General features: G+C 46.1%; 1 protein-coding gene across 3 annotated transcripts in view; it reads left to right on the top strand.

Moving 5' to 3' along the window:
- The first annotated feature begins 474 nt into the window (after positions 1-474).
- Positions 475-12,531, top strand: part of TIGIT (T cell immunoreceptor with Ig and ITIM domains) — a 19,491-nt gene continuing 7,434 nt past the window's right edge. For all 3 annotated transcript variants that reach the window (XM_077771860.1, XM_077771861.1, XM_077771859.1), the window contains exons 1-3: positions 475-590; positions 1,562-1,891; positions 5,553-5,659. In XM_077771860.1, coding sequence (XP_077627986.1) covers positions 527-590; positions 1,562-1,891; positions 5,553-5,659 — 501 coding nt within the window. In that variant the 5' untranslated portion in view covers positions 475-526. The remainder of the gene's footprint in view (positions 591-1,561; positions 1,892-5,552; positions 5,660-12,531) is intronic.

Below are 12,531 nucleotides of genomic sequence, written 5' to 3'. Positions count from 1 at the left end.
TCCGAAGTAAATGCCTCCTGCTCACTGGCTCACTAGATTTTAAGCGCAAGTCCTGGTCTGTAAGTGTGCCAACTTAGATTTCTCTTATCGGTGCATATTCTTTAGTAGGATGAAACAAGTGGAACCCAGTGAACTCCACAGGCTTTTCAGAATCTTGGGCGTTACTCAGATACACAGGGCCCTTGAGCTTGTTAGACAAAGGCTGGTACCAAACAAGTGCATTAAGACAGAATTTAAATTTAGTTGATTGACGAATAGTAACCCAGAGACCAATGTGTCTGTAACCACATTTTTGTTTATTTTTTAGTGTGTTTCCTTCATGGTCTTTCTTGTGGCTCACCCTATGCAGTTTGTGTACTTGTTGGGAGCTTTTTTATCTGTCTCTGACATTGTTTTTGCTGAACTCAGTTTTTCCGAGACCCTCTCTCCTCATAGGCTCAGTTTTGGCCTGCCAGCCACAGTCCGCTAGTTTCGGTGGTAGAAGAGGCCGGGGCGGCTTCCTGTAGGCCCCCCGCCAGGCAGAAGCATGCAGTGGTATCTCCTCCTGATCTGGGCACAGGGGCTGAGGCAGGCTCCCCTCCCCGCCTCAGGTAAGGCCTATAAATCCAGCCTGGAACTGGAGAAACAGAAGGAGGAAATTAAGCCAGGAGTGAGGGAAGGAAAGTCATGGTTTTTAGAATCCTCTGTCCCGTCATGTGAGAAAAGGCAGCCTCTGGGAAGCAGATTCTGTTTTGGGTGGCAGATGGAGGCCTTGGGGTTCAGGTGTTGGACTGGCCAACCCAAGAAAGGAAACGGGGGAGGGGGGGAGAGAAAGGAAACAAGGAGGAGAATGATCAGCTTGCTTGTAGAAGTTCATTCCTGTTCCATCATTCTTTCTTCTGTCCCTGAGGAACCTTCTAGAAAGACATTGTACATTTTCTGTGGATCACAAATGTCTTCCTTACAGATTCCAGAAAGTCTGCCATTAGAGGCTGAGTTTACATTAGGTATGTTCCCTTCTATAATAAAACATATGTTTCTGAGAGGGCACAGATATTGAGACACTATATTATAATTTCATTTGTATGTTGTTTTTTTGAACCATCTGAGGGTGGAGCTGTACCCAAGATGATTGGGGGTGGTCAGTGCTGAGGAGGCTGGTTTTGTCTGGGAGAAACAAGTTTCTCTCCAGTCTTCATTTCCTTCGGATTTTTCCAGGCACCCCAAACGGCACTCAAACAAATAGCAAGGTTTACTTCAAGGAGTAATGTGCCCCGCACAGAACTGGCTGCTGGAAGATGAAATAAAACAGAAGTGGTGACTGACAGGGCTTATGTTCTAGGTCGGGAGACAAAATAAGTACATGGAAATCCAAGAGCTTGTCATGAAGCTAGATTGTAGCAGAATATCCTGAGTGGGTGAAGTGTAGTAGTTATAGTCCGTGTGGGGAGTGACAGGACGGATGGGGGAGGCGGTCATTCCACAAACCAGTTCTAGCCTCAGAGCCCTTTAGGATTTCTGCGGGAAGATATCAGGACAGCTGTTGACACAGGACTCACGCACGCTTTCTCCTCTTCCCTAGGAGCTGTGTCCGGCAGGATAGTAACAATGGGGAACATTTCTGCAGAAGAAGGTGGCTCTGTCACCTTGCAATGTCGCCTCTCCGCTACCACTGCCAAAGTGACACAGGTCAACTGGGAGCAACAGGACCAACTGCTGGCCGTTCATCACACTCACCTGGGGTGGTACGTCTGCCCGGCCTTCAGGGAGCGAGTGGCCCCCGGCCCCAGCCTTGACCTCAGCCTGCAGTCGCTGACCAGGAATGATACAGGGGAGTACATTTGTACCTATCACACCTACCCCGATGGGATTTACAGAGGGACACTCTTTCTGGAGGTCCTACAAAGCTCAGGTATGCCCTCTGGAGCAAGGTGGCTGATGAATTTTCACCCTCCAGAACAGAAGATATACTCCTGCTAAACACTGTAAGAGTAGGGTCTTTCGACCCCAGTTCACATTCAAATCACCAGGGAGCCTAAAAATTTTTTTTTAATATTTATTTTTCGGGGCACCTTGGGTGGCTTAGTCAGTTAAACGGCCGACTTCGGCTCAGGTCATGATTTCGTGGTTCGTGGGTTTGAGCCCCACGTCGGGCTCTGTGCTGACAGCTCAGAGCCTGGAGCCTGTCTTCAGATTCTGTGTTTCCCTCTCTCTCTGACCCTCCCCTGCTCATGCTCTGTCTCTCTCTCTCAGAAATAAATAAAACATTAAAATATGTTTTTTAAATAAAAAAAATATTTATTTATTTTTGAGAGAGAGAGTGAGAGAGAGAGAGAGAGACCATGAGCAAGGGAGAGGCAGAAAGAAGGGTGGACACAGAATCTGAAGACAGGCTCTAGGCTCTGAGCTGTCAGTACAGAGCCTGACGTGGGGCTACAACCCACAAAGCATGAGATCATGACCTGAGCCGAAGTTGGACGCTTAACCAACTGAACCACCCAGGCACCCCACCAGGGAGCTTTTAAATGATAACTGATGCTGGAGCCCCATCCCAGACTATTTAAGCAGGATTTCTAGGGGCAAAGTTGGGATGTCATAGATTCTAAAAGCATGCCTGGTGATTCAAATGTGCAGCCAGAATCGAGAGCCACTGTTTAGGTAAGAAGGGCATCTTTTATGTATTGGTTAGGAAGAACTCTTGTTAAGGTCATTTGGGAAGCGTTCTTGCTTATTAGTTCAGTATCAGTCAGGCAAATTAGAATTAGCTCTGGGGCACCTGGGTGGTTCGGTCGGTTAAGCATCTGATTTTGGCTCAGGTCATGATCTCACAGCTGGTGAATTTGAGCCCCGCCTGGGGCTCTGCGCTGACAGCTCAGAGCCTGGAGCCTGCTTCAGATTCTGTGTCTCCCTCTCTCTCTGCCCCTTGCCAGCTCATGTTCTGTCTTTCTCTTTCTTTCAAAAATAAACATTAAAAAAAAAAAAGAATTAGCTTCCAAGTTTTTATTTTATTTTATTTTTTTAGTGTTTATTTTTGAGAGACAGAGAGAGAGAGAACAAGGGAGGGGCAGAGAGAGAGGGAGACAGAGGATCTGAAGCAAGCTCTGCACTGACAGCAGAGGGCCCGATGTGGGGCTCAAACTCTAGAACCTTGAAAGCATGACCTGAGCTGAAGTCAGATGCTCAATTGACTGAGCCACTCAGGTGCCCCTGTCTTCTAAGTTTTATAAAAGATTAAAACAGGGGCGCCTGGGTGGCTTAGTCGGTTAAGCATCCGACTTTCGCTTAGGTCATGATCTCGCGGTTCGTGGGTTCGAGCCCCGCGTCGGGCTCTGTGCTGACTGCCAGCTCGGAGCCTGGAGCCTGTTTCAGTCTGTGACTCCCTCTCTCTCTGACCCTCCCCTGCTCACGCTGTCTCTCTCTCCTAGAAATAAATAAAACATTTAGAAAAAAAAAGATTAAAACACAGTGTGTGCTAAGTGTAAATATATAATAATTTACCTTTGTATGGCACTTCATAGTTTCCAGACTGCTCTCACATTCATTATCCACCTGAACACTTAAACCCGCTCTCTGGAAAGTGGGGAAAGATTCTTGTATCTGAGAAACAGTGTACCAGAGTGGTTATGAGCTCAGACTCTGACACCAGACAGCCTGGGTCCAAATCTTGGTGCTGCTGTTGACCTCAGAAAGATTACTTGGCTTCTGTGTGCATTGGTTTTCTCATCTGTGAAGTGAAAATAGTTGTAACCTCATGAGGTTCTAACATAGGATTGAATTCCTTACTACGGGAAAATGCCCTGAGACACTGCCTGGAACAGGGCGCCTGGGTGGCTCAGTCGGTTAAGCATCTGACTCTTGGTTTCGGCTCAGGTCATGGTCTCACGGTTTCATGGGTCTGGGCTCTGTGCTGACAGTGCTGCAGAGGAGCCTGCTTAGGATTCTCTCTCTCCTTCTCTCTCTGCCCCTCCCCCACTTGTGCGTTCTGTGTCTCAAAATAAATAAACTTAAAAAAAAATAAAAGAGAAAACAAAGCCTGAACATGATAAGTACTAAGTAAGTGTTAGCTATGAGTGCCAGCCCCTCCCATGTGACTATTTGATGGAGGTGGAGGCTGAGCCTTACCACCGCTCAGAGCAGTAGAGCTGGTTTTAACACAGATGATCTGGTTCCACTAAATTACACCCTCAGAGCTTCTTGCTCTTTATTTTTTTAATTTGAGAGAGAGAGAGAGAGAGGATCTTAAGAATCTGACATGGGGCTTGATCCCACAACCCTGGAATCACGACCTGAGCTGAAATCAAGAGTCAGATGCTCAACCAACCGAATCACCCAGGCGCCCCTACACCCTCAGAGCTTCTATCTGCTGCCATCAGTTGTGTTGGAGATTAAGCTTTATGAGTTAGCAGAATATGTGCAGACTGAGATGATGAAAGGCTACTTTAAAGTTCCTTTTCAAATACGGCTTCTTGGCTGGCTCTGATATAGGTCAATGCAGCGTGTGAGGAAGAGCCGAAACCCTTTCTGGCTCTATGCACAGCCCGCCGCAGCCCTTCTGCCCCCCCGGAAGCTGTGTTCTCCATGACTGCTTTGCTCCCCGTCTCTCCTCTTCCCCTGCCTGTGGCAGTGCAGGAGGGACTCGTTCTGGGGCACGTGGGCTCCCTCGCCCCTGCTACCGTGTGCCCCCTGTGGGCACTGCCTTGTCCTTAGTGATTGCATTCCTTGGCCACCCTTCCCACAGGGCAAGCCCTTCGAGGGAAGAGGACTGGCCTCTGCTACCCTCTTCTCTCAAAAGTTCCCTGCACCCCTGGGGCCCGCCCGAGCTCCTAGGAAGGAGGTGGGAATGGGACAGGGCAGCCTGGAAACCCTCCTACCTGTAGAACAGCACACAGCTGGGCGCTTGTTCTGTTCCTCTCTCACTGTCCCTGGATCAGCTATCACTCTTCACACCCCCCTTTCTGCTTCTCCTCCTTACACTTGATGTCATAGTAGAAAATCATTTGTTCATGCTTTAATTGCATATCACAAGTATTTATTAAGCACCTGCTATGTGCCAGGTGCTGAGAAAAAGCAAAGGAGAAACCTCCAGAACCTTACTCTCTCACAGCTAGAAAAATGTTACAGGCCTAATGTGAAAGGTTATATGCTTTCTCCCCTCTTTTTTGTGCTTTAGTTAATTTTATTTTGATTTTTAATTAAATATTTTTTACTAGTATGATTACAACTATGAAATTTAATAAAGGAAAATATTCACTCTCCAGGTTTTTTTTTTTTTTTTCTTTTCCCCTGGATGTTGTTTTTTGTTTCATTTCATGATTATCATGGAAAGTGATTTTGTCAGATAGAGGAAGGGAGTGTTAACAATGGTCTGCTCTGGATCCAGAGATCAGCCGTTGATTTTACAGTGAGCCACGCAGGTGCCCTGCTGTCCAGGGAGCTGGGCTTAACCGGTCCTGTGGTTAGAGAAAGACCCGGCCAGCCCGCACCTCGGCGCCCTGACACGGAGGCTACCCTGTGTAATAGATGCCCTTCGCTTCTGGCTCTCACCCCCCATCTGTACTTTGTCGCCCCTCCAGTGGCTGAGCGCAGCGCTAGGTTCCAGATCCCACTGCTTGGAGCCATGGCCACAGTGCTGGCAGCCATCTGCACGGCAGTCATCGTGGTGGTCACACTGACCAGAAAGGTAAAGACTGTGACTGCCCATCTCAGTCATGGCCACTCTGCCCCTGACACCTGTCCTTTCATGTCCCCTTCCTGTCCAGAGAGAGACCTCGATGTGATCTCCTCCACTGCCTTTCATATCTGTTTTACGGTCCTTGCTCTGCCTTTCAGCAAACTTGTTTACACTCTTCTTCTGTCCGTTTCCTTTTCTGGGAACTCCATAAAGCCTGGACCTGTGTGCCCCCCATCTTGCTGTCACCTACAGTTCCTAGTTCTTGCCCGTCCCTGAAGCCACTCCCTGGAGAGTTTGATTTATCTACTGTGAGTTTGCTGCATTTTGGGCATCTACCTGGTACTAGGGATTTTTGTGTGTTAGCTCATCTAATTTTAACAACCTTCTGCAGTGCTAGGCTACCCAGCACTTCTGCAGGATGAGAAATAAACGTTCCCCAAATTTAGGGGTAAAAGGTACATGGCAAGATCAGTAGGCTATACATCCTGTTACTCTAGCTTAAGAGGTCATGCGGCTGAGAGAGTGCTGGGTGGGGAAGTGGATGATGTCACTTCTGAGCTCAGCAGTGAGTGTGATTACAGGGAAGTTGTGGAAGCTCCCCGGTCCCCATTTCCTCCTACAGAATGGGGATGATGGTGATGCTGCATGCTCTCTGCCCCAGAGTTGTGATGAACAGCTGGTACAGTGCCCCTGAAAGCCTTGTAAACAACGAAGAGCTAGAACTAGATTAATGTGCTTCTGTTGTAAACTGGTTGCTACTGATTAGGATGAATGTAAGAATTTCTGCTCCCTGTTTTGTCTGTCCTTATGGACTTTTACGCCATCCCAGGTCGCCTTAATTCCAGTCACCAAACATTTGAGGGAAAGCACGTCTATGATTGCCAACATTGTTTTCTACCTCATCCTAGACCCTCCTCCCTTGTTCCTGATTCACTTTCCCCCAAATTGGGTTTGATTCAGTTAACAACCCAGTTCTTCGTCTCTGACATTTCTTTCTCTGGGCCATGTACTCGGTAGTGGTATTAGTGATATATGTGGGTTTACAGCTACCACCTTATTTTCTTCATATATGTTTTGCCTGTTTTTTTTTTCCCTACTCTTTCTTGCTGTCTTTTGAATTAAGTGCTTACTATTATAAAAAGATCTATTTGGTAATTATGCTATTTTTCCTATTCTTTTAGAGGTTACACTAGACATTACAAATCATACCCCTGACATATTCAGGTATAGTATAAATTAGTACTTTAATCATTTCTTGGATTATGCAAGAATCTTAAGACACATTAACTCTTTTTTGACCTATTTTCCCAACTTATCACTATTATTACCATGTGTTTTAGTTATATATATATTTTAGACCCTCCAGGAAATTAGTATTGTTTTGAGAGTCACTTTTCACATAGATTTACCCTTTCTGTTGTTCTTTACATCTTCCTGCATTTTTTTAAAAAATATTTTTATTTATTTCTAGGAGAGAGAGAGAGACAGCGTGAGCAGGGGAGGGTCAGAGAGAGAGGGAGACACAGACTCTGAAACAGGCTCCAGGCTCTGAGCTGGCAGTCAGCACAGAGCCCGATGCGGGGCTCGAACCCACGAACCACGAGATCATGACCTAAGCAAAAGTCGGACGCTAACCGACTAAGCCACCCAGGCGCCCCTACATCTTCCTGCATTTTCTGTCTTGTACCTGGGATCATTTTCCTTCTGTCTGAATAATATTGTTTGTATTTCCTTTCATGTAGGTGATGAATTATCTTGGTTTTTGTCTGAAAATATCTTTAATTTTTCCTTCATTTAAAAATGATATACTTGTTTTGCTGGGTATACAATTCCCTGTTGACAGTTACTTTCTTTTAGCACATGGAAAACATTTTTCCATTGTCTCCGGCTTCCCGTATTTCTGTTGAGAAACTATGTGAATCTTATTTTTGCGTCTTTGAAGATATGGTGTTTTCTTCTGGTTCCTTTAAAACTTTCTTTCTCTTTGATTTTCAGCAACTGTACCGTGATCTATTTAGATATAGCTGGGAACATGTAGTATTCTCAAGGAAGGTGGTTTGAAGACAGTTTAAAACGGACAGTTACAAAGGACTAGGCAGCATTAAAGAAACTATTAGGAGAAGTGTAGTAGTGTATGTTGTCACCCTTAGTCTTTAAGGGAAAAGGGAGAGAGTGATTACGAGAACGTGGGAAGGGAGAGATGTGTGGAGGGGACCACCNGACCTAAGCGAAAGTCGGACGCTTAACCGACTAAGCCACCCAGGCGCCCCAGAACTACTATAATCTTTGATTGAAGGTTACAGCCAGTCCAAGGCACCTCTGCAGAGAGAATGCCAGGAGAATATATATACCTTCACCTCACTCTCCTTCCCTCCATCCCCTACTGCTGCTCTGCATTGGTTGAACCCAAGCTCAAGCCTGAGGGTAAGGGAGCCTGCTGATGCAGTACACATAGTTCAGTCTTCTTAGGAAACAGAATCAGGTACAGAAGGCTGGAGAGCAGAGTGGAGAGTATCCACCCAGTGTTGCTCACAGACCTGGAAACTGAGCAAGAGATCTTGACTCTCTGGGGCGGGGAGTGCTGGTCTCAGCCTTCTCTCATGAATTCTTGATCTCTTGAGTACATATATAAGTAACACCCCTCCCTGTCGGCTGTCCATCCATTTTTCTCCTAGGAACACTATGCTTTATTAGCCATCTTAGTATCCTTGTGGGTCAGGCTTCCTTGGCTGCCATTGCAGTAACTACATCCACAAATCTACATTTGCGTCTTGAGTGCTGCCATCTGCCCCTATTTCATTTTGGGGTGTTATCATTCTTACTGCTACTAGGGATCCAGATCAATGAAAGCATTCAGACCCAGCCTACAGAGGAGAGATACCACCGAGCTTCCCAGTGATGCTGGTGCTTTCTTCACTATGAGCACATTCTTTTTCACCTTTGTAAAAGAGTGTCCTCTGGATCTTCCCTAGAAACGTAATCAGCTATTGGATTTTCAAAATTATGTAGTACAGGGATCAACCAAGTTTCTCTGTAAAGGGCCAGGTAGTAAGTCTCTTAGACTTTGTGGGCTATACGGTCTCTGTTGCAACAATTCAACTCTGCCATTGCAGCATGAAAGCACCACAGACAATATGTAAATGGATGAGTATGGCTGTGTTCCAAAAAACCTTTATTTATAAACACTGAAATTTGAATTTCATATAATTTTCATGTGTCATGAAATATTATTTTTCTTTTGAATCTGTTTTCAACCACTTAAAAATATAAAAATCATTTTTAGCTCACGGGCAGTACAAAAATCTGTGGTAGGCCAGATTTGAGCCATGGGCCTTAGTTTGCCAATCCCTGATTTAGTAGGTTATATTGGGGAAAACTGTGTTTTTTTCCTCTTCTCTACTCTTAACATTGCACAGAACACTTGTAAACAACAGATGGGTGGGTTTATTCCCACACTGACCAATTCTTCTACGCCATCTGGGTGTCCTACAATCAGTTCAGCTCTGACATTATCTACTTGGAGTTAACATCAGAACCCACAAATTAAGGGCTCAGTCCTGTAGGACTGCCCTCGCTTTCAGACACCAACTGCAAGACCCCGATTGTCGCCTGTACTTCTGACTGACCGGCTATAAATTGAAGTTCCTACCCCCTCCCTGGATTTGGTAATTTGCTGACAGCTCACAGAACTCAGAGGAACGCTGAGTTACATTTACTGGTTTATTATATAATAAAGAATATGATAAAGGATACAGATGAATAACCAGATGAAAGAGATAAACAGGATAAGGTCAAGAAGGGTCTCAAGCACAAGAGCATCTGTCCCTGGAGAGCTGGGGCGTGTTGCCCTCCTGGCATGTGGATATTTTTAGAAAACTGGAAGCTCTTTGAACTTCATACTTGTGAGATTTTTATGGAGACTTCATCACATAAGCAAAATTGATTTTTAAAAAATTTTTTTTTATGTTTTATTTATTTCTAGGAGAGAGAAAGAGAGAGACAGCGTGAGCAGGGGAGGGTCAGAGAGAGAGGGAGTCACAGACTCTGAAACAGGCTCCAGGCTCTGAGCTGGCAGTCAGCACAGAGCCCAACGCGGGGCTCGAACCCAAGGCAAAATTGATTCTTAACTCATGTTCCAGCCCCTCGCCTTTTTCTGGAGAAAGGTGGTGGGTGGGTGGGTCTGAAAGTTCCAAGCCTCTAATCATGGCTTGGTCTTTCTAGTGACCAGCCTCCATCCAAGAGCCCACTCAACGTCACCTCATTGGGACCAAAGACATTCCTATCACCAAGAAATTCCAAGCCATTTAGGAGACCCGTGTAAAACATTCCTATCGCTCAGGAAAGAGCTTAAGGAGCATTGTGTCAGGCATTGGGGTTATAGACCAAACATTAGAAACTGGGGGGTAGAGACCAATATATATATGTTCTTTATGATTTTACGTATGTCTGTCATTGCATCCCTACTTGTCTGAGTGTTTGGTTTTTTTCTTCCATAATTTGCCAAAGTGGTGTTGGCATCTCTCTTGACAGCAGTGTATTAGCCTTGTCTTCCAGGGCCCTTGTGAGGTACTGTTACATCTTAAGTCACGAGATGCATCCCAATGTTGGCCAATCTTATAGTTTGCTTGCCCAGCGCACCCCTTTGCTCTCAGGATTCACTCCCAGACACGTTCTCCCATTGCTGCCGGTACATGTTGGCCATGTCCTTTAGGTACAACTTCTCTCCTCCTTCAGCATTCCTGGCATCCCTCAGGGAGTGCAGGCTGCAGTCCTGCCCTAAGTAGGGCGCTGATGGCCTGTAGGGGATACAGGTCCTAACAGGGCCATAACTCCTATCAAGGAGAAGTAGGCCGTTTTTGCAGTTCCACGTGATACAAGAGAAGCAGGTGGTTCTCAGTGAATCTACCCAGAGATCCTCTTCCCAATTCATAGAGATCCCTCCTTTTCTGGGCATAGGAGACTTGCACAAGCTTACAATCCAGCCTATTTTGAAGTTCTGTCTCTCTTACAGTTAGGTTGTGTGCCTGGTCTTCAGTGCCGGAGATGTGTGTTTCTTGAAATGCTGCCAAGGAGGAGCTTTGACTCTCACACTTTGCTTCCAGGTGCTGAGAGAGCTGAGCCTGTCATGCTTCCTGCTCCATNCCACAGTTTGAACAATCATTCTTTTTCCATACTTCTCAAATGTCACAAAAGTGTGGCACCAACTCAGAATCCCCTTCCATCCATATCCCATCCCATTCCACCACCACCAGCAGCAGGGTTCATATTCGATCCAGCTGGGGAGGGATCCCCCGCACAACCTCATCATGTGTCTGCTTCTAGGACCATTTCCAGGAGCAACTGTTTTAGGTCAGATCCCCAGAAATAGAGGCTGACATGTGAATTCTGGTGAGAGTGATTTATTGGGATGGACTCTCAGGTGGAGGGTGGCGAAGGGGTAAAGGGATAGGACTGAGGGAGGAAGGCTCAGCATGACTTGGTCTCAGCTGGAGATTTGGTTGCAGCAGATTTGGTTGCAGCAAGAATTGTATGCAGAGTTGGTTGTACCTTGAGGCAGGGAGCCAGATTTTTGAAAACCCACCTCAGTCAGCGCTCAATTCAGCTTGCTAACCAGAGAAGGCCCAACACCGATTCCCCAGAGAAGGGGTGGCGATGACCTGCCCACAGCCCATAATCCCAGCGTCTGGGGAATGGGAGCCCTGGTCAGGCAGGTAGGATCTGAGCAGGGTACCAACAACATTCCCTACAGACCTGGAGAGCCCGTTGACTGCATTATTTAGGAGCGTGGACTTTGGAATCAGACAGACCTAGCTTTGGATCCTGGTTCTACCACTTGAGTAGCTATGGCAATATCTATAAAGTGGGAATAATTATGATGCAGCTCTAATAGGGTTGTGGGAAAACATCAGTCAAGTAATTCATGCAAGGCGCTTGGCATTTTTCCCGGCATGTATTAATAAGTATTAGTTATTAAGTTCTTCTAATTATCATAGATTTTATTTACTGTGGCACTTTATAATACTTGGTACTCAAAAATATTGATACTGCATGGATTTATTATGACTAAATGAATGGATATTGTTTGCTAAGCAGGTATTAAAAAGCATTCCCCTAGGGGACCTTCTGTGAGGGAAAGGAGAGATGGCTGTGTCCAGCTCCGTAACACTGACTCCCCACTGTCCACCCTCCTCACGTCTCCCTGGGGGCAGTGTTTGTCCTCACAAGACCCAGCTGCAATCTCCCTTGCTGCTCCTATAGGACCACATCAGTCCCAGGCTTGTTTTTTGTACAGACAACGACAGAGTCCCTACCCGGGGATTAAGTGAAAACTGAGCAGCTGAGAGACCCATCTCAGGAATGTTTACATTTCCCAGAAGACTTTGGAAGCCAAAATAGTCAAGATTCCAGGGCAAGGGTGGCCAGTCTAAGAATGGAAATGAGAACACACCAGCACCAAAGGTCACAATCAGTTCTTTGAGAAAGAATTGGGTATTTATATTTTTTAAATGGATTGAGTTGCATTAAGGGATGTAGGACTGTTTTAAGCACAGCATCAGCGTGACCAGTAATGACCACCTCTTTTCTTCATACCTATGGTCATGGTGCAGCCATTGCATTGAAAAGGAATGAATGAAACAGTGAGTGGGGTGAGACTGCCTGACTCCTGTGTGTCCTTCTAAGACCATGGCTTCTATCTAGGTCAAGTTCCTCAGGGCCTGCAGTGTGACACCACCCCGAATTTTTGATATTTGTTCATGGTGTGCATCCATGCAGCCCACCCATTCTTCCTGCTAGCCTATATATGGGCACCACTGAGCTTGACACTAGCCAGTGAGGATGCTGTTTCTTATCCTGGGAAGTGGTGAGGTGGGGGGGGGGGG

Source organism: Crocuta crocuta, unplaced genomic scaffold (assembly GCF_008692635.1).
Source record: "Crocuta crocuta isolate KB4526 unplaced genomic scaffold, BGI_CrCroc_1.0 scaffold56, whole genome shotgun sequence".
Classification (NCBI taxonomy): domain Eukaryota; kingdom Metazoa; phylum Chordata; class Mammalia; order Carnivora; family Hyaenidae; genus Crocuta; species Crocuta crocuta.
Note: the sequence above shows the minus strand (reverse complement) of the source record. Positions and strands in the feature narration are given on the sequence as shown.